Source organism: Dermochelys coriacea, chromosome 7 (assembly GCF_009764565.3).
Source record: "Dermochelys coriacea isolate rDerCor1 chromosome 7, rDerCor1.pri.v4, whole genome shotgun sequence".
In the NCBI taxonomy this organism is placed as follows: Eukaryota; Metazoa; Chordata; order Testudines; family Dermochelyidae; genus Dermochelys; species Dermochelys coriacea.
Window position 1 is genome coordinate 610148 of NC_050074.1, and position 21818 is coordinate 631965.

Below are 21818 nucleotides of genomic sequence, written 5' to 3' on the forward strand. Positions count from 1 at the left end.
TTTAGGTTGGATATTAGGAAAAACTTTTTCACTAGGAGGGTGGTGAAGCACTGGAATGGGTTCCCTAGCGAGGTGGTGGAATCTCCATCCTTAGAGGTTTTTAAGGTCTGGCTTGACAGAGCCCTGGCTGGGATGATTTAGTTGGGGATTGGTCCTGCTTTGAGCATGGGATTGGACTAGATGACCTCCTGAGGTCCCTTCCAACCCTGATATTCTATGATTCTATGATTCCTTGGCAAAGGGTCCTCTGCTCCTGTTAACCTGCCAGGAGAAGGCAAGGCTGGCCTAGCCCAGAAGAGAGGGCTGGAATGGCTGACAAGCTGGTGGTGTCAGGGCACTCAGTCCTGGGCGCCCCAAGAACTGTCACAGTGGCATTGGTGGCAGGATCTGTATCCTGTTTACTAGCTAACCAAAGACCATGCTCCCAGCATTTATAAACCAGTTACTGAGAGACTAAAGAGTGAGAAGGAAAGAAAAGGTTACAGTTTCTTGTTTTCTGTTTATTTCAGCTAAGGGACTAGAGCGCCAGAAAAGGCAGGATGAGCAGAGAAATACATGCTAAACCTACCAGAAAGCGATTAGAAGGGTTTTGTGCAGAACACTGCTTATTATCTGCAGGAAAAAATATGGATGAGTTAAAAGCCTTCCTCATGGAATATGACACGCAGCACGAAGGGCAGCCAAATTTCCCAAGGGTGCCTATAGACTTAGGGAACCTGCCTGAGACCACTGCCAGTTTTATCAACCCCAGAGCCAGGAGAGAGCTGTGCAAGCTGGACCTAGCATGAAAAAAGCGTGTGTGAAAAGACAGAGAATGGAGATGGAAAGAAAGAGGCAGGCAGGCAGGCAAAGACAGGGCTTGTGTAGCCCAGAGGAAAGGGCTGGAATGGCTGACAGGCAGGTGGTGTTAGGGAGCCCACAGGTGAGACTTCCTCTGACTGGAGGCAGGAGTAACAAGGGGACTCAGTCCCAGGTGCCCCAAGAACTGTCACAGTATTTCCCTGCTAGCTACAGGTGGCAAAAGCTGGGCCCATATTTCAATCAACTGGCTTGTCAAAACAGCATCAGAGAAGTTTCCACCAGAGACCTAGTGTGGATTTAGGTCAGATCAGAGCACTACAGGCATGATATTTGTTCTGAGACAGATTCAGGAAAAGTGTATTGAACAATACATGGAACTGTATGAGGTCTTATTTATCTAAAAAATGCATTTGACACTATGCAGAAATGGCCTCTGGAAAATTCTAGAAAAGTTTGGCTATCCCACCAAATCTGTTAGCCTCATACATCAACAACACGAAGACATGACTGCTCACTACTCTCAGAGGTGGCCTTTTATAACCCATTACCCATATCTAATGGGGTGAAACAAGGCTGTGTGCTGGCACCAACACTGTTTGATCTCTTCTTTGCAGTCAGTCTGAATTATGCAACAGACAACCTTAAAAAGGGGGGCCTACTTAAGTTACAGGATTGATGGAAAGCTCTTCGGTCTCCAAAGGCTTACAGCAAAGACAAAGTCCTTGAGGAATTCATGTCTGAAATCCTTTTTCAGACGAGTGTGGTCTACTTAGTTGTAGTGAAAGTGATCTACAGCTTATCCTTGGCAGGGTCTCAAAAGGAACTGAACAGTCTGAACTCACCATCAGCCTGGAAAAAACTGAAGTCCTTTTCCAACCAGCTCCATCAACCATTACCACAGAGCCATGCTCACTGCTGGTGGTACAGAACCAAAGAGCATGTAAAGAGCTTGATACCTTGACAGTACTATCTCAAGTGACAGTTTCCTGAGTCAAGAAATATCATAGAATATGAAAGACAAGTCAGGCCTTCAGAAGATTTCACCATGGGATACGTAAGCTGCACACCAAACAGTCAACAAAACGGAAGATATGCAATGCAGCAGTGATCAGACCCTTTTACATGGGTGTGAAACATGGACTGTTTACTGCAGACCCATTAAGCAACTTGGAAGAATTTCACATGTGTTGTCTCTGATCTGTTGTAAATGTCCACTAGCAAGATAAAGTCTAAAACATTAACATCCTTGAAAGAGCAAAACTAACCACCACTTAAGCAATGATCATCTGTCCATTTAAGCGGAGCTTTGATCGACAGATCATGTTACCAGAACAGGCGATGATAGACTCCTGAAAAATATTTTCTATGTTGAGCTGAAACTCAGAAAGCACAGGAGGGTTGGACAATGAAAACACTTTAAAGATACCCTTAACAGAAGCTCACCTCTTGCAGCATAAATACTGGTAACTTCGATGACACAGCCACAGACAGATCTGAATGGAGAACAACTATCAATAAGGGCTGTAAACACTTTGAGGAAGGCAGATACACATACATTAAAAAAAAAAGATTGTAAAAAGGGCCAGGCATCATGCTAAGTCTTCAGTGGGAGCCTGCACACTGCATAAAACCCTAAGAACGGCCCTACTAGGTCAGACCAATGGCCTCAGTGCCCTGTCTCTGACAGTGGCCGGTGCCAGATACTTCTGAGGGAATAAACAGAACAGGACAATTTATCAAACAGTCATTCCCCTGTTGTCCAGTCCCAGCTTCTGGCAGTCAGTGATTTAGGGACACCCAGAGCATGGGATTGGATCCCTGACCATCTTGGTCTAATAGCCATTGATAGACCTATCCTCCATAAACCTATCTAATTGTTTTTGAACCTAATTATACTTTTGGCCTTCACAACATCCCCTGGCAATGAGTTCCACAGGTAGACTGTGTGTTGTGTGAAGAAATGCTTCCTTTTGTTTATTTTAAACCTGCCACCTATTAATTTCATTGGGTGACCCCAGTCTGCATGTTATGGGTAAATGAAGGGGTAAATGACATTTCCCTATTCATTTTCTCCACACCACTCTGGATTTTGTCATATCCCCCCCCGGACATCTCTTCTAAACTGAACAGTCCCAGTTCTTTTAATCTCTCCTCTTACAGAAACTGTTCCATACCCCTCATCATTTTTGTTGCCCTTCTCTGTACTTTTCCCAATTCTAATACATCTTTCTTTGAGATGGGGCAACCAGAACTGCATGCAGTATTCAAGGTGTGGGTGTACCATGGATTTATTTAGTGGCATTATGATAATAAGACAGAAAATACCTATCCCTTTCCTAATGGCTCCTAACATTCTGTTAGCTTTTTAGATTGCTGCTATACATTGAACAGGTGTATTTAGAGAACCATCCATGATTACTCCAAGATCTCTTTCTTGAGTGATAACAGCTAATTCAGACCCCATCATTTTGTGTGTATAGTTGGGATTATGTTTTCCAATGTGCATTACTTTGCATTCATCAACATTGAATTTCATCTGCCATTTTGTTGCCCAGTCACCCAGTTTTGTGAGATCCCTTTGTAGCTCTTAGTTAAGTCCAAAGCTGACTTCAGTCTTGAGTAATTTAGTGTCATCTGCAAACTTTGCCACCTCACTGTTTGCCTCTTTTTCCAGATCATTTATGAATACATTGAACAGCACTGTTCCAGTACAGATCCTTGAGGACATCACTATTTACCTCTCTCCCTTCTGAAAACTGACCATTTATTCCTACCCTTTGTTTCCTATCTTTTAACAGTTACTGATCCATGAAAGGACCTTCCCTCTTATCCCATGACTCCTTATTTTGCTTAAGAGCCTTTGGTGAGGGACTTTGTCAAAGGCTTTCTGAAAGTCCAAGTGCACTATATCCACTGGACATCCTTGTCGACATGCTCGCTGATTCCTGTCAAAGATTTCTAATAGATTGGTGAGGCACGGTTTCCCTTTACAAAAGCTGTGTTGATTCTTCCCTAACATATCATGTTCATCTATGTGCCTGATAATTCTGTTCTTTTACTGTAGTTTCAACCAGTTTGCCTGGTACTGAAGTTAGTCTTACTGGCCTGTAATTGCCAGGAATGCCCCTGGAGCCTTTTAAAAAAAACTGGTGTCACATTAGCTATGCGCCAGTCAGAGAATAGTACAGAGGGTACTATTCAGCGAACGGTTACATACTAGAGTTAGTAGTTTTGCAGTTTCATATTTGAGTTTCTTTAGAACTCTGGGGTGATATCCGTTTGCAGTCTTGGTCCTCATGGCTCAGACTGTAGAGTTACCTGAGAACACATGTGATGTCAGTGTAGGATACGATGGACAGATGCATAGTCCTGCCAGGAAGTAACTACAGCCCCGCCCCTCTGTTCTCTGGCAAGGTTGCTTCCCTCTACAGGAATTGTGCATAAAATCCCATCTCCTAGAGACAGGAAGGAACTGATTTCCTAACATTGTCCACAGCATCATTAGAAGCACAAACTCTGCAGCTTTCCCAACGTCCCCTGATGCAAGCTGCAGGTGTCCGGTATTCCCCCCTAGGGTTCTTCCGTTTTTATGGAATAATCTCCAGACTACTCCCTGGCCTCAGCATGTGCATAAACCCTCTCAGCTGGCCTCTATTTTCTGAGGGTCGTGCTGGTCTTGGAGGTGCCAGCAGCCAGGGAGGCTGCTGCTCCTGGGACCCAGATGAATTCTGAGAGCAGATAAGCAAAAGCATGAAACCAACAGAAACGTCTCTGTGTTCTTTAAGTGGTGTGTCGTGAGTCACCAGGATAGAGGGAGCAATTACAGACGAGAACTCTGCTGAGAATGATTTCTAGCATTGGTCTTTCCCCACAAAAGGTGCTGGGGAGATAACTAGTCTCTCCCGGTAACAAGGATGGGACACTGGTAAGAGTGTTCTCTAACAAAATGATACAAGAACAAATGATACATTAAAAAGATACAAGTTCTCCCCAGGCACATGTGCCACATACAGGAGCTCTGAAGGAACATAAGAATGCATCAGCTGAGCCAGATTAAAATAAATTTTTAGATTGGAGGGTAGCAAATATTGCATCTCTGTTTAAAAATGGTACTAAAGGTGATCAGGGAATTACAGACCAGTGAGTCATAGCTCTGTACCTGGTAAATTGACTGAAATGATAATCAAATAGAATAATAAACCTAGAAGATTATGATACAATAGGGTCTAACTAGCCAGGATTCTGCAAAGGAAAATGGTATCTTACTATTCTACCAAAATTCTTTGAATATATCAGCGATGATCTTTGAGGCAGGACCTGTCACTCACTGTGTGGCTGTGTAGTGCCCAGGACAACTGGGCACAAATTGCAGTTGAAGCCTCCCGCCACTATAGGTAATGGGAAATATAAATAACAAAGGAGAATTGCTCAGCGTAACTGATTTAGACTTTGGCGAGGCTCTTCAGGAGAGGGTCTTAAGGAAATTAAGCAGCAATGGAGTGAGAGGTAAAGTTCTGTCATGGATCAGAAACTGCCTAAGAGACAGAAAATGCAGCAAGCGTAAATGATCAATTTCCATCCTAGCAAAAAGCTCTGTACTAGGACTGGTATTTTTTAGTGATTTAGAAATGGAGGTGAGCAGGGAAGTGGCAACCATTGAAGATGACACTGTGACAATCAGCGTGCAGATAACCCTAAGGGAGGACAAGGGGTCTGAACCCCAAAGAGTAAGCAATTGAATTAAGTGGTTATATACAATGTTATTGTGTATATAAATATGTTGAGTAAGGTCTTTTATGAAAGATTATAATGTTCTGAATTTGATGGTCTTTGATATATAGATAGGTTTCAGAGTAGCAGCCGTGTTAGTCTGTATTCGCAAAAAGAAAAGGAGTACTTGTGGCACCTTAGAGACTAACAAATTTATTAGAGCATAAGTTTTCGTGAGCTACAGCTCACTTCATCGGATGCATGAAGTGAGCTGTAGCTCACGAAAACTTATGCTCTAATAAATTTGTTAGTCTCTAAGGTGCCACAAGTACTCCTTTTCTTTTTGCGATATATAGATAGATACATATAGATATACACACATAGAAGGTGGCTATGAATTATGTATTTATATGGAATAGTATGTTCATGACCAGTGCTATGACTTCAAGTATACCTCACAGCATGGAGGGGCTCCTCCCAAGCCATGTATTTACATGAAACTAACTTCACATACCCATCCATTGTCCAGCCAGGAAAAGACAATGGTGGACCATTAGAGTTAATGGGAAAACACTGAAGGACAACAGAAATGGAAGGCCAGCATCTCAATGGGCTGCTGTCTGTCAAACACTAATACCCATCTAGGACAGAGGGCATGCTGCAAAACTGTTTAGAGTCGATAGGTAATTTGGAAAAGGAAATTTAGCTAATATAGAAGTGTAAAGCCTGAGGTCGTCTTGGTTTATTTTCTGTGTAACCAGTGGGTGTTTGCTTTTCCTTATCAGTTCATCTCTGAATCAATGATTTTTCTATTACATGAACTGTGTTTATTTATACCCCAATCAGGTCTCTGTTTTCCAAACAGTGTGAAGGGTACATCTCAAAGTGAACTGATAACTGGGGGCGGGGGCTGTTTTCACACTTTTGAGAAGGTGATGACACAGTCCCAGTGTCTGATAGTTAAGAACTGAGGTAGACGTATTTGGGGATCATCCAGAATGGAACGGATGTTGGTGTCACCTTGCAAGGAGTAACGAGGCTGGTGGAAGCCAAGGTGAGACTTTTGTGCGTCTAGGCTGGCTACTGGAGTCAGGGCTCTGAGCCATAGCAGCACAGCATTAAGGCACCCAAGGTTACAGGACAGGTGGTGACTGACCCCTTTATTGGTCTGGATGATCCAAAAATTGTCACAGTCACAAAATTATTTAAATTAGTTAAGATAGTGAAGACTAAAAGGAGCCTTTAAGGGATTAACCCAAGGGGAATGGACAACTTGATTGCAGATTACATTCAGTGCTACATGTGCAACAGCAGTGAACAAGGGCCTAGGTGTGCTCATGATGAAGCCAAGGAAGCTCTGCTCCATGTGCAGCAGCAGTGAACAAGCAAATAAAGAGTTGGGATGCGCAAGGATGAAAAAGCCTCCTCTGGGATACTGTGATCAGTGCTAGTCCCCACATCTCAGCCAGAACGTAGCAGGAATCAAGGGGCTCGGGCAGAGGCAATGAGAATGATCTGGGGCTGGAAAGCCCCCAGGCAGAGAGACTGAAACATTTGGGCCTGTCTCCATTAGAGAAGAGACAAGAAGGGAGCTGATTAAGGTGGCCTGGACAATGAATGGGCTAGAAAAGGCGGAGTGGGCACTGCTGTTCTCCCTCTATCCTGACAGGAGAACCGGGAGCGTTTCAGGACATTGACAGGGAGCACGTTTAAAACTAAGAAAGGAAACACTTTTTCACACAATGTGCCATTACCCTCTAGAACTCACTGCCACAGGAAGTCATTGAGACCAGGAATTGAGCAGGATTCCCAAAAGAGTGAGATGTGTATATGGCTAATGAGCAGGGCCCTTCCAAATTCACAATCCATTTGTGTCAATTTCATGGTCATAGGATTTTTAAAATTGTAAAATTCATTATTTCAACCAATATATAAATCTAAAAGTTCACGGTGTTGTAATTGTAGGGTCCTGATCCAAAAAGGAGTTGTGGAATGGTCAGAAGGTTATTGTAGTGGGGATAGCAGTATTGCCAACCTTACTTCTGTGCTGCTTCTGGCGGGGTGCTGCCTTCAGAGCTGGGCAGCTGGAGAGCGGCAGCTGCTGGCCGGGAGCCCACCTCCGAAGGCACAGCCACCAGCAGCAGCAGTGCAGAAGTAAAGGTGGCATAGTATGGTATTGCCACCCTTACTTCTGTGCTGCTTCTGGCAGGGCGCTGCCTTCAGAGCTGGGCACTCAGCCAATAGCCGCTGCTCTCCAGCTGCCCAGCTCTGAAGTCAGCGCAGAAGCTGGCAATACCATGACCCCCCTAAAATAACCTTGATACCCCCCTGCAACTCTCTTTTGGGTCAGGATCACTAATTTGAGAAACGCTGGTCTCCCCCGTGAAATCTGTAGAGTATAGGGTAAAAGCACACAAAAGTCCAGATTTCATGGGGGGAGACAAGATTTCACAGTCCATGACATGTTCTTCATGGCTGTGAATATAATAGGGCACTACTAATGAGACTATCCAGAGTAATAAAACAAATATTTATTAAAAAGAGCTGTGGAAGGGATATAAACCCGCCTGCCACAGGGCATCAGCCAAGCCCCATATCCTGGACTGTGAAGACGCTTTCCCTTGGGGCAGTGTATTCTACTGCAGAAGTTCTTGCACCTTTGGAAGCAGCTGGCACTTGCCAAGTCAGACATGAGACTAGACTAGCTTGGGTCTAATCCAGCCTGGCAGATCCTTTGCCCCGTTCCACCTCGTGTTGGTGTTACTGGGTTCATGCAGTGGCCAATGCTAAAGTGAAGGTTGCACACACAATCTCCGCTGTCATACCCCCTTAATTTTCTGAAACTCCCCTTTGCTGCTGAATCTCCCTGCTGAGTCCATCCCAAAGGATGAGAATTCCCGCAGCTGGATTTAAGTTGGGGAGAGATATCTCTTTAAGCAAGTAATTCTCTCTGCTTCTGCTGAGTGGGTGACAGCCTCATGGAGCTGAAGTCTGGAACATAAAGAATAAAGCTGGGACCTGGGGGAACCAGATTTTCGATTTTACAGGAAATCCTGTGACTGATTTTTTTCCATTTCAAAACGGGTCAATCAAAACATGTAGATGAAATAACATTTTGTTCCAATTTTGACCTTTTTAAAAATGTTTCTCCAATCAAATTAACAATGGATTTCATTTTGAAAGCTCATTCTGAAATGTTACCTGCTGAGAGTGTTGAAATGGGACATTTCAGCATTATCATAACGCCTCCTTTCGAGAAGAGGGGGCTAATTGATCAAATTAATGAACATGACTTTTTTGTAAAGAACTGTAATGAAACCCTTCCGAGCAGCTCTGGTACCGAGCACTTGGGGAGGACTAGAGCCTGGGTTGGGTGTGGAACAGTTGGGTTAGGTGTAAATTATGGTTGTTTTAAAGCTGTGTGTTTTCTATAGGCACTCTTGTTGCAGAGTGCTCTCCATGCATGCTGCTCAGGAAGTGCCCCCCTGCTCTTGTCCCCTTCACTCCCCAGCCTTGAGCCCCTTCTCCCCTGCTTCAGTGGTGTGGTTGAATGTGGGATCGTTAAAGCATGTACTCGACACACATTCAGAAAGATCTCAGGATCCCAGCCCCAGAATGCAGGGGAGCTTCCTGAACCAGATGATTGCTCCACCCCACCTTGCCCCTCTCAGCCTGACCATGAGAGGCTGCCTAGTCTGCTCTGCTGCCTGCTTAATGGAGCAATGTTCACAAGAAAGGCTCCCATGTGCAGCCCTTGAAATGCACATGGCTTCCCAGTGTAATTAAGAGGCATCCCTAGGGAGGATTGTTGCTGTCTTTGAAGGAGTTACAGGGCTGTCCTTAGGGCGTGGGACGCCCTGCTGGTACCAAAGACTAACAGTTGTTCTGCGATCTTTAGGTTAACGCTCTCCAGTGCATGACAGCAAAGGGTGGCCATGCCCCGAGTGCCATCACTGGCTGTTATGTACTGGTTGGTCAGTGCTTTGCCTCTGTAGTGAGCCAGGGAGCGCTTAGGATTCCTTGGTTAATATATGCCCTTGGAATCAGAAGGACTCAGTGTTTTGCACCATTGGAAGCATTTGTTTTTAACTGTGACTGTCTAAGGAGCAGGAGTATTTGTGGCACCTTAGAGACTAACAAATTTATTAGAGCATAAGCTTTCGTGAGCTATAGCTCACTTCATCGGATGCATTTGGTGGAAAAAACAGAGGGGAGAACCATTTTCCACCAAATGCATCCGATGAAGTGAGCTGTAGCTCACGAAAGCTTATGCTCTAATAAATTTGTTAGTCTCTAAGGTGCCACAAGTACTCCTTTTCTTTTTGCGAATACAGACTAACATGGCTGCTACTCTGAAACCTGTCTAAGGAGATGACACTCAGCATGTGAACTACAAAAAGGCAGATGTCTGATGTGTCTGTGTAGGCAGCTGTTCAGTCTCCCACCCTCAGACCAGACTTGAGGACCAAGTCCCTCTCTATCACATTGGCTGGCAGCTCTCCCATTGCTCTTTGGACACATGGTGATCCATGTAGAGATGGCATTGGGGTGTGTTGCTGTGCAGAGGGGATCCCTTCTGAGTGCTGTAGATAATTTGTGAGCCTTTTGTTGGGCCAAGCTATAAATAAATACTGCCTTTTAAACTCAAAATCTTCAACAATAGCTTCTACCTCCTGACATAAACATCACCGATTCAGGAAATTTGTTAGTCTCTAAGGTGCCACAAGTATTCCTTTTCTTGATTCAGGAAATGACACCTTCCACCCTCCTCTGCTCTGCCAGCACTCCAGCCAGAGCCCCTGAGAAAAGGCACATGCTATTTCTGTATCTCCTGATGAAAGCAGCAACAGAAATGCACAGGAGGGGGCTGCTGAAGGATTTTCTGCTGAGCTAGTATGTCTGACTGTATCTAGCATTAGTGTTTTGTGCCAGCACCTGTGTGCAAGTAACCAGTTCCATCTGTTCTTCACAAATATAGACACACAAACATTCAGTGGCCTCTAACACTGTTGCCAGCTCTTCTTTTCCCCTGGCATCTAGTGAGTGCCAACCTTCTAGTGTGTGTAGCACCACAGTGAGCTCTGCACATAGATTCTTACTCCAGCTTCCATCCATTTTCCCACTCCCATCCTATCAGCTTGACCTGGCTCAGTATGCAAGATGAGTTAACCTGATTCCTTTGGAATGCAGCGGTACAGAGGGCACCTGACCTTCCCTAAGTTCCTTGGTGTAAACTTGTAATGAAGCAATCATTTGCATAGACATACTCTTAGAGCCCATGGGATGGGGGAGGAAGGGGAGCCTCTGGCTCCTCTTTGGTGCCACCTGGAGGCAGTGGTAAAAAAATCCTGTTCTTGGAGAGGGCTGAAGGACTCTGGAGCCCTGCAGCAGGAACAAGCCAGCCCTGGAGGCAAGGTGGGGTTTCTGGGGCTTTGTTTGGACTCTCCTTTCTCCCAAAACGAGTTACCTTTTCCTGGGTTTGACCAGAAGACTGGACCCCAAATCACCTCACTACACCCGCCCAAGAAGGCTCTCGTCAGCGAGGAAACTGAGCCTACAACTGCATCTCCACACTGGGGAGAGGTAAGTGACTGTTCCATTCCTGTTTGCCTTAAGAGGCACTGGCTCACCATGTGCATTCCAGCATAAATGCATATTCTACCTCTGAGGCTCTGGGAAGTGGATCTGGTCCCTTTGGGTGCAGAAATACCAGACAGTTAAGCAGCGGCTTTCAAAGCTGCAATAAAGAACTGCTGTGGGGGTGAATCTTTCCAAAAGGTTCCTTTTCACAGGTACAGAGGAAGCTCTTCCCACCCCCACCTGCCAGCACCTGTGCCTCATGGAGGGTTTCATTCTGGCAATGCAGTGATATTGCCATGGTGTAGTTTGGCTAGTGGCTGATACTACTCAGTGGCCATGTCTCAGTGTTTGACAATAGATGATACCCATTTGCTTTTTGGAGGGGAGGGCCTGTCTGAGAGATGTCAGTGCAGCCTGGTAAAGTGGGTTATGGCCTCGTTGAGGAGGGGGAAACCTCTGGCACTCAGTGTGCTCCTGCTCTTGGGGGAACATAAGGCCCCCCAAGGTTTCCCCAGGGCAGGGGTTGCCCCTGGGATGCAGTACGCTGCTCATCCCCTTGTCAGTAGGGTCAAATGACCAGCATGGAGCAGTCACAGGGTTGTTGTGTGAGCAATTGCCCACTCTAGCTTGGCAGCTAAGGCAGTCCTTGAGTGTGCTTCCTCTTCTTTGTTTGGCCCAGCTAAGGGGGGTAACCCCTTAGCAGCCCAGCTGGATATATGCCTCCCACTAAACAACACGATGAGACTAATATAATCAACTCCAAAGTGCAAGATAAACTAATCAAATGGCCAATGAAATGACCCTTTGCAAACAAGACTGACCCGTAGTTCTCAGACTTCCCATCTGGTGTCATCTAGGGCCTGCAGACTACGGCAGACAGAAGTTAGACTGCTAGGAAGGAGGACTAATAGGGATACACTTTCAGATGTGGGCTCTAATTTTTTTGTTCACACTGAATTATGGGGACAAACAGTAGAACATAGACGTCTGCCTAGCTGGCTGCTTCTGCCGCCTTCTGCCCACAATTGATTGTGAGCACAAAATCAGAGGCCTGCTTGAGGCCCTTTTGAAAACGGAGCTGTCGAGTGATGCTGCTGATGTTATATTGCCCATATGTGTCTGGAAGACTGGCTAAGGAACATTCTGCTACTTCAGCATTCAGAAGTGGCTCTATGGATTAGTGCAATGAACCCAACAGACAATAGGAGATGCAATGCTGTCAACTTGTCGTGGACTTTGGGGATTGCCACATAGTCATGATGGAGCTAGATTCCAATGGGAAGTCTGGGGGCTAAAGCCCATGAAGTATCATATGCTCTTAAACATTAGTATCAAATACCAGGAGACAATTGTTATTTCAAACTACAAATTTCCTTCACAAAAGAATAAAATTTTAAATTTTCCAACTCTGTTTCTGGGAGGAAGATGGGAATGCTCAAGGCCTGTCGATCACCTATTGTTCCTGTAATGCTGCTATGGCTTCCGGGTACAAGAAATTCCTGTTCCATGATCCTTGGGTGTCACCAATGTGCCAGGGCATTTTATGAGCCTTTCTAAGTGTCCCCAACTCCACTGGTCACAGGGGAGGTGGTCAATATGTAGACTCTGGAGGTAAGACATTGAAAATATCAATCCAGCTATCTTAGTCCCCTTTTCCATCTGCTTCATATAAGAACCTTCCCTCTCTGCCCTTCTGCCAGTCAAATGGCCTAGTGGCTCCCTCCACGCCAGATGCAGTTGAGACCAAACTACTTGCAACTTAACTCAAATTGTCTGGCCTCCATTCTACCCCTTTAGGAACTTCCTCTGTTGTTAGTAGTTATGTATCCAGATGATGATAGTGCCCATAACGGGCCAGTTACTTTCCAAACAGATAAGTCCCTCCCCAGAGAGCTCACAGTTTAAGGTGACAAGCAATACATGAAGGGTGGGGCAGAGGAGTAAAACATGCAACCTATTTCTTTTCAAATAAGTATCAGTTCTGTCCCACAGATCTTTCTATTCACACAGCTGGGAAGGAATGGCGGCCTCTGTTGCCAGATGTGGTATTGTGGGGCAATATAGGACACTGTCATTCATACAACTGTTGTAGCTGGTTTTATAACAGAGAAGGATTTAGCAAAATCTTCAGTTCTGTGTTACTGGGATTGTGAACAGGGCAGATGGCTGGGTTTCTATTTGTGATGAAGTAGAGTCTTTCCTCTTAATTAGATCCAGTTTCTTCCTAGCGGGCAGTGGTTTTTGAGCTGGGCCTTCTGTGACGCCTTAATTAAACCCTTCCCTGATTATTGTCCAGTAATCAGACACTGGAGGTTTAACCCTTTTGCTAAAAGAGGCGCTGTCTCCTGGATTCAGACTATTCTCTCTCTCAATATGTCCCCCTTCCCCCATCTACTTTGTGACCCAGGTTTCCTCTGCTGTGTCTGAAGCAAATGACAAGTCACTCACAGATTGCACCCATGTGTTTCCCAGGATTAATGTATCAAGCTGGAATCCCTAGTTATGCAGCTTCCCACTCAGAAATGCATCTTCAAGGAGATCAGAATAAACTTATGTGAAACCCTGTCATTGGTACTAGAAGAACATAAGAATGGCCATACCATAATGTCTGTTGCCAAATGCTTCTGAGGGAGTGAACAGTACAGGGCAATTTATTGAATGATCTAGCCCTTGGTGTCCAGTCCCAGCTTCTGGCAATCAGACTTAGAGACACCCAGAGCATGAGGTTGCATGCCTGATCATCTTGGCTGATAGCCATTGATGGACCCATCCTCCAAGAACGTATCTTGTTTTTTGTTTTGGTTTTTTTTGAAAAGCCAGTTATATTTTTGGCCTTTACAACATCTCCTGGCAAAGGGTTCCACAGGTTGACTATGCGTGTGTGAAAAAGTACTTCCTTTTGTTTATTTTAAACCTGCTGCCTATTAATTTCATTGGGTGACCCCTGGCTTGTGTGTTATGGGAAGGGATAAAAAACACTTCATTATTCACTTTCTCCCCATCAGTCATGATTTTATAGACCTCTATCATATCCCCCCTTTGTCATCTCTTTTCTGAGCTAAAAAGTCCCAGTCTTTTTACTCTCTCCATCTACAGAGGCTTTTCCATCCCTCTGATCATTTTTGTTGCCTTTCTTTGTACTTTTTCTAATTCTAATATAACTTTTTTGAGATGGGGCAACCAGAATTGCATGGAGATTCAAGGTGTGGGCATACTATGGATTTATATAGTGGCATTTTCCATCTTATTATCTATCCCTTTCCTAATGCTTCCTAACATTCTGTTAGTTATTTTGACTGCTGCTGCAAATTGAGTGAATGTTTTCAGAGAACTATCCACAATGACTCCAAGATCTCTCTCTCTCGAATGGTAACAGCTAATTCAGACCCCATCATTTTGTATGTAGTGTTGGGATTATGTTTTCCAGTGTGTATTACTTTGCATTTATCAACATTGAATTTCATCTGCCGTTTTCTTGCCCAGTCACCTGGTTGTGAGATCCCTTTGTAACTCTTCACAGTCAGCTTTGGACTTGACTATCTTGAGCAATTTAGTGTCATCTGCATATTTTGCTACCTCATAGTTTACCCCTTTTTCCACATCATTTATGAATATGTTGAATAGCACTGGTCCCAGTACAGACCCCTTGGGGACACTACAATTTACCTCTCTCCATTCTGAAAACTGACCATGTATTCCTGCCCTTTGTTTCCTATCTTTTAACTAGTTACTGATCCATGAAAGGACTCTTATCCCATGACTCCTTACTTTGCTTAAGAATTTTTGGTGAGGGACTTTGATAAAGGCTTTCTGAAAGTCCAAGTACACTATATTCATCCACACATTTGTTGATACCCTCAAAGAATTCTAATAGATTGGTGCGGCATGATTTCCCTCTACAAAAGATGGGTTGACCCTTCCCCAACAAATCGTGTTCATCTATGTGCCTGATAATTCTGTTCCTTACTATAGTTTCAACCAGTTTGCCTGGTACTGAAGGCAGGCTGACTGGCCTGTAATTGCCGGGATCGCTTCTGGAGCCTTTTTTAAAAATCAGTGTCACATTAGCTATCGACCAATCATCTGGTACAGAGGCTGATTTAAGTGATGGGTTACACACCACAGTTAGTATTTCCTTGATTTCATATGAGTTCCTTCAGAATTTATGAGTGAATACCATCTGGTCCTGGTGACTTATTACAGTTTAATTTATCAATTTGTTTCAAAACTTCCTCTATGGACACCTCAGTCCAGGACAGTTCCTCAGCTTTGTCACCTAAAAGGAATGGCTCAGGTGTGGGAATCTCCCTCTCATCCTCTGCAGTGAAGACCGATGCAAAGAATTCATTTAGCATCTGTGCAATGGCCTTGTCTTCCTTGAACACTTCTTGCGCATCTCAATCATCCTGTGGGCCCACTGACTGGCAAGCTTCCTGCTTCTGATGTACTTAAAAACATTTTTTTTTTTGCTGTTAGCTTTTGAGTCTTTTGCTCATTGATCTTCAAATTCTTTTTTGACCTGCCTAATTATACTTTTACACTTGACTTGCCAGAGTTTATGCTCCTTTCTACTTTCCTGAGTACGGTTTCACTTCAAATTTTTAAAAGATGTCTTTTGTCTCTAACTGCCTCTTTTACTTTGTTTAGCCATGGTGATTTGTGTGTTTCTTTGGTCCTCTTACGGGTTGTTTATTTTATTTATTTATTTATTTGATACATTTAGTTTGATCCTTTATTATTATATTTTTTTAAAACTTCCATTCAGTTTGCAGGTATTTCACTCTTGTGACTGTTCCTTTTAATTTCCATTTAACTAGCTTCCTCATTTTTGTATAGGTCCCCTTTTCGAAGTTAAATGGTACTGTGGTGGGCTTCTTTAGTATTTTTCCCCCTAAAAGGATGTTAAATTTAATTACATTATGGTCGCTATTACTGAGCAGTTCAGCTACATTCACTTCTTGAACCAGGTCCTGTGCACCACTTAGGACTAAATCAAGAATTGCCTCTCCCCTTGTGGGTTCCATGACAAGCTGCTCCAAGAAGCAGTCATTAATGGTGTCTAGAAATTTTATCTCTGCATGCTATCCTGAGCTGACATGTACCCAATCAAAATGGAGATAGCTGAAATCCCCCAATATTATTGGGCTTTCTGTTTTTGAAGCCTCTCTAATCTCCCTGACCATTTCACAGTCACCCGCACCATCCTGGTCAGGTGGCTGGCAGTATATTCCTACTGCTCTATTCTTATTATTTAAGCATGGGATTTCTATCCATAGAGATTCTATGGTGTAGTTTGATTCATTTAAGATTTTTACTATATTTGACCCTTTCTTTCACATATGGTGCCACTCCCCCAAAAGTCCAACCTACACTGTTATTCCTACATATTTGGTATGCTGGTATTACCGTGCCCCATTGATTATCATTGTTCCACCAAGTTTCTGCGATGCCTGTTATAGCAATATCCTCATTTAACACCAGGCACTCAAATTCACCCATCTTATTATTTAAACTTCTTGCATTTATATAGAAGTACTTATAAAATGTGTCAATATTCAGTTGTCTGCCTTCATATGATATAACTGAATTGGACTTTTTTTCATTTGACTTTCTCTTCAGCTCTTACCTGCATGTCTATCCTCTTCTCTTACTAGAATATAGAATATCCCCTCCCGTAAGGGGTCCAAACCATGTGCTCCTTTGCACCTGTTGGCTTTCCTTCAGCCCTTACTTTAAATACTCCTCTATGATCTTCTTAATTTTACATTCCAGCAATTTGGTTCTGTTTTGGTTTAGGTGGAGCCCATCCTTCTTGTCTAGGCTCCTCCATTCCCAAAAGGTTCCTCAGTTCCTAATAAAATTAAACCCCTCCTCCAAACACCATTGTCACATCCACTCATTAAGACCCTGCAGTTCTGCCTGTCTAATGGGCCCTGAGCATGGAACTGGAAGCATTTCAGAGAATGCTACCATGGAGGTCCTGGACTTCAATCTTTTACCTAGCAGCCAAAACTTGGCCTCCAGGACTTCTCTCCTACCTATCCCTATGTCATTGGTACCTACATGTATCACAACCACTGGCTGCACATAAGTCTGTCTAGTTGTCTCCAGAGGTCCACAACCTTCACACCCAGCAGGCAATTCACCATGCGCTTCTCCTGGTCATCTCAAACCCAACTACCTAGATTTCTAATAATCAAATCTCCCATTACTATTACCTGTCTCTTCCTAATAACAGGGATCCCCCTCCCCTGGAGAGCTACTATAACATCATCTGTAAGGAGGGTCCAAACTATGGGATCATTTTTCTTCACTCCAGCTTGATGTTCTCCTTCTCTGAGACTCTCCTCTTCAACAGCACAGAGGCTGTCAGACTGGGGTGGGACCGCTCTGCTGTGTCCTGGAAAATCTTGTCTGTGTACCTGTCTCCCTTCCTCAGCTCCTCCAGTTCAGCCACTCTGGTCTCCAGAGGCTGAGTACTGGCTCTGAGGGCCATGAGCTGCTTGCATCGAATGCACACACAAGCCCCCTGCCCACAGGGTAGGTACTTAGCCAGGCTGCAGTCAGTGCAATGAACTGGCTAGCCCCCACTCTGTTGCCAGGCTTCTGCACACCCGATTTGTACTCTTCCAGGTTTTCTTTCTTTCTTTGTTCTTGGGGTGGGTTGCGGGGGGTGGTTTGACAGGGGGGTTTGGCCTAAGTTTGGAGACTGTTTATTTGGTGTATCTGGCTCTCACACTCCCTCTCTAAACTCTCTCACAACACTCCCCTGTGTGGGCTCCTGCTCACAGTCCATGAGTGCATTTGAAAACCAGGTAGGAAATGAGAGCAGGCCCTCTTTTCCCTTCTCACTGCTTTCACCTGCCTACTGCCCCTTTGCCAGTGAGACTGTACAGCCTTCAGCCTCACTGCCTGCCATGGCCTGGGAAAGGTGTGGCTTCCTTCAGCTCAGTATCTCTAGCCTTAAATGCTACTTTGGGGCAAGAGAAACAATCTCACACACATCATCATCTCCTCTACTGTCCCACCCCCAACACAACTCCTCCATTTACCTCCACTGTCCCTAACACTGTGTCTATCAGCCAAGGCCCTGATCTCTCCTCCTCCTTCTCCAGCCCATGTCCATAACTCTGCTTAGTGCAATCTTCACATGCCCCATGGGCTTCACTGCCTCAGTTCACTCTCCATGCTTCCATGACCTCCACCTGGACTGCTGCACTTCCCACATCTAGAGCTGCCTTCACTCCAGCATGTGGCAGCTGCCAAGTCACCCCAGCTGAACTCTATGTCACTGTCTCCTCACCCACTTCAGGATCTAGCTCATCATCATCTGCCTTGTTTTTAAAAACAGCCCATGTTCTAGCTCCACAGTCCAGACTAACTCCCAGGCCTTGTCTCACTCCTCCCTTCCCTCCTCTGTCTGCTTACCTAACACAGACCTGTACGCTGAGGGGGCTATGAGCCTTTGCTATGGGGCTCTGCCATCTGAACCAATCTTCCTTGTGGCTCCTTCCTCTCCTCTCAAAGCCATCGCGAGAAATCCCTCTCCTCCTCTGCCAGCAGCCCTTAACTCCCTGGCCCAGGGCTAGTTTTAGTTAGCTGTCTGAAAAATGCTCCACCTGACTTCTAGGAAAGCTATGCCAGCCCAGGAAGGTCTCTTGTAAAATAGTACATTTCCAGAAACCCAGCTGCTCACCCTGCCCCCATGTTCTGATCGTTTGTAACAGTAACTGCATCAGCCAGCCACCTCGCTTCCTGGATTCTCTTTGCATCAGGTGCTGTAAACTACACATACCCATACAGCAGTGGGGCCTGGATGCATAGAGCACTTTGTAAACAGAACTGGCATCAAATAATGGCCTTCGACTCCCGACTGTTCGCAATGAGGCAGAGCTGTTCCTCTGATTAGCTGAACAGAGTTGAAATACACCTTAGCTCACTGCCTCAGATGCCTTGGCTGAGACAAACTCTTGCAGTGAAAACCTGAGGGTTTAGCCAGATCTGCTCTCAAAGTATGTTCCGAATGTAACACACTCATTCCCCGCCCCCCGCATCTGGATTCCTGTATCCTGCCCTTCCTGGGACTGATGATTGAGACCTTCAAAGCAGAGGCTCTCACTCATGCAGAATGTATCTGGTTGCCCCCCCAGGGCCAAGGCCAGCACCAGTCCATGCCCCTGTGCCCTGTTTCCTTCTCTGCCCCCAGGCTGCTTCTGCTGCCACTTTAAGGACTTGAGCCTGGTTTTCAAACCAATTAATGGATCAGGCCTAGCATTTCCAGCCATGCCCTACCACTGCAGCTTCACTCGGGAAGCCATGCCCCAGGGTGGAGAGCAGAACCAGGCCTGCTGGGTTCATTGACTTGAGCTTCCTGTCAGGGCTAGACTGCATCAGTCTGACAAGCCAGAGGCTGCAGCAGGACCCTCTTCAGCCCAGTGGGCAGGTGAGTGGGCAGATGGCCAAGCAGAGCCTCCCACCCTGGAGGGGAGAGAGCAGAGGCTGAGCCCACAGGGCCCCCATACAGCTGGAGGGCCTGGAACCATGGAACAGGATTTATTCAGGTCTGATATCAGTGGTCCAAATTCCTCTTTTTGTGTCAGCTTTTACTTAGCCTCTGCTGGGTTGAGAGGAGGGAAGCTATCTGCCTAGGCCCCTGTTGGGTGGAGATGGGCTCTCTCACCAGGGCCTGGCCCCCTGTAGAGTCCAAGTGGGTTGTCTTGGCAGGGCCGGGCCCCTGAGGGTGCGGTTTGGGGTGGGTTGTCTCACCAGTGCCCAGACCCCTGTAGGGTCAGAGTGGGCTGTTTCACCAGGGCCTGGGTCCCTGCTGGGTGTGGGTAGACTGTCTCAGCAGGGCCTGGCCCCTGAAGGGTGGGGGTTGGGGTGGGTTGTCTCACCAGTGCCCAGACCCCTGAAAGGCCAGGGTGCTGTTGGGCTGTCTCTCCAGGGCCTGGCCCCTGCAGGGTCACCTCTGGCTGTCGCTTGGGTCACCATTCATTGCTGTAGAAATGTATTAATCCTGTATCCTTGCCTTGGGTAGGGGACAGGGACTGCAGGAAGGGGCCCCCTGTGTACAGTGGCTGGGGGCAAGGCCTGGTGTCTTGCAGCAGGGAGGGTGGGCCTGGGATGGGGAAAGGAGCACCTGCGCCCACTCCACACTGGGTCCTTCCCACCTTGGGGGCTGAGTGCCATGTCAGGAGCCAGAACCTCCCACCATGTATGGGGCCCCCTGCACACCCGGCCTTCGGGCCCAGCTGGCCTGGCTCTCCACCACCCTGGCTGGGATGCCAAGGTCCAATCTGGGGGAGCCGGGTGGGCCCCTGTCTGTTGCAGATGGAGTCGCGACTGCTGCAGCTGGTGGAAGCGGAGCTGTAGGCAGTGAGGCCGGCTCCCCCTTCCGGCCCCACCCGGGGCAGCTGCAGGGTGCCCGGCCCCAGGGATGGTGGCTCCAATCCCCATGGCTGAGCCCAGCCACTCAGCTGTGACTCAGACTCTGGGCAGGTGACTCTCAAACTAGTTAGCTCGGAGCTCTGGGCCGGACCTCTGGAACAGACCAAACTGCCCCAGCTGAAATGGCAGCTGGATCTGGGTGTGCACAGGGCACCCCGTAACACCAAAAGCAGCCCTTTCTCCGAGGGAAACCCCCAGCACCAAGCCAGACCCAACCCCGGCCTCTGCACCCTGCCCGTGGGGTTCTGCTCCCCTGCCCGGCCCGGCACAACCACTGGAGCCGCGCCGGGAACAGCCTCGGAGCCCCTTCCCCAGGGCCACCGGGGCTGCTCGGGACCCTCCCCCACGTCTGTCGCCCTCTACCCGCGGACCTGATGCTTCTCCCCGGGCTGCAGCCTGGGTCGCCCCAGCGCCGCCAGCAGAGAGAATCCCCGAGAGCCCCGGGCCGAGGCTGCGCTGAGAGCCGGCGCCGGCCCCAGCCCCAGCCCCGGGCCGCCCGGCCCGTGGCCCCAGCGGGGCGAGCCGCGGCCGCCTACCCGCCAGCAGCTGCATCCAGGCGCAGATCTTGTAGACCGTGGCGGTGTTGCAGAAGAAGAAGAGCGCGAAGCAGGTGATGCAGCCCAGGATCAGCACCATGGAGAGCAGCACGAAGAAGGAGGCCGCCTTGAAGGCGCCCGAGGGGACGGTGCTGAAGTCGGCGAAGGAGCCGCGGCAGGCGAGCTCGCGGTTGGCCAGCCCGTTCCCCACGCAGTAGTGGAAGAGGCCGAAGTAGCCCGGCTTGGGCGTGTTGACGCTGTCCCCGATCCAGTAGGGCTGGATGAAGACCACCACGTTGATGATGGCGAAGCAGATGGTGAAGATGGCCCAGAGCACGCCGATGGCCCGCGAGTTCCGCATGTAGTTGTCATGGTAGAGCTTGGAGGCCTCCTGCGAGGGCAGCATCCTGCCGGGCCGGGGCGCGGGGGTGGGGGTGGGGGCGCGGGGCCGGGGGGTCACGGATCGGGGCCGGTGGCGCACGGGTCGGGGTCGGGGTCCAGGGGTGGGGGCGAGGGGCCGGACGGGTCGGGGTCGGGGCCAGGGGCCCAGAGGTGGGGGCCCGGGGCGCACGGATCGAGCCCGGGGCGCACGGAGCGGGGCCGGGGCCCAGGGGTGGGGGCGCGGGGCCGGACGGGTCGGGGTCGGGGTCGGGGCCCGGGGCCCAGGGCGCACGGATCGAGCCCGGGGCGCACGGATCGGGGCCGGGGGCGCACGAGCTGGCAGCCGCAGCGCAGCAGCGGCTA

At 47.5% G+C, this 21818-nt stretch overlaps 1 protein-coding gene across 2 annotated transcripts in view; it reads right to left on the bottom strand.

Moving 5' to 3' along the window:
* Nucleotides 1–21499, bottom strand: part of LHFPL4 (LHFPL tetraspan subfamily member 4) — a 63949-nt gene extending 42450 nt beyond the window's left edge. For both annotated transcript variants that reach the window (XM_038408370.2, XM_038408369.2), the window contains exon 1: nt 21075–21499. In XM_038408370.2, coding sequence (XP_038264298.1) covers nt 21075–21480 — 406 coding nt within the window. In that variant the 5' untranslated portion in view covers nt 21481–21499. The remainder of the gene's footprint in view (nt 1–21074) is intronic.
* Between the last annotated feature and the right edge of the window lie 319 nt (nt 21500–21818).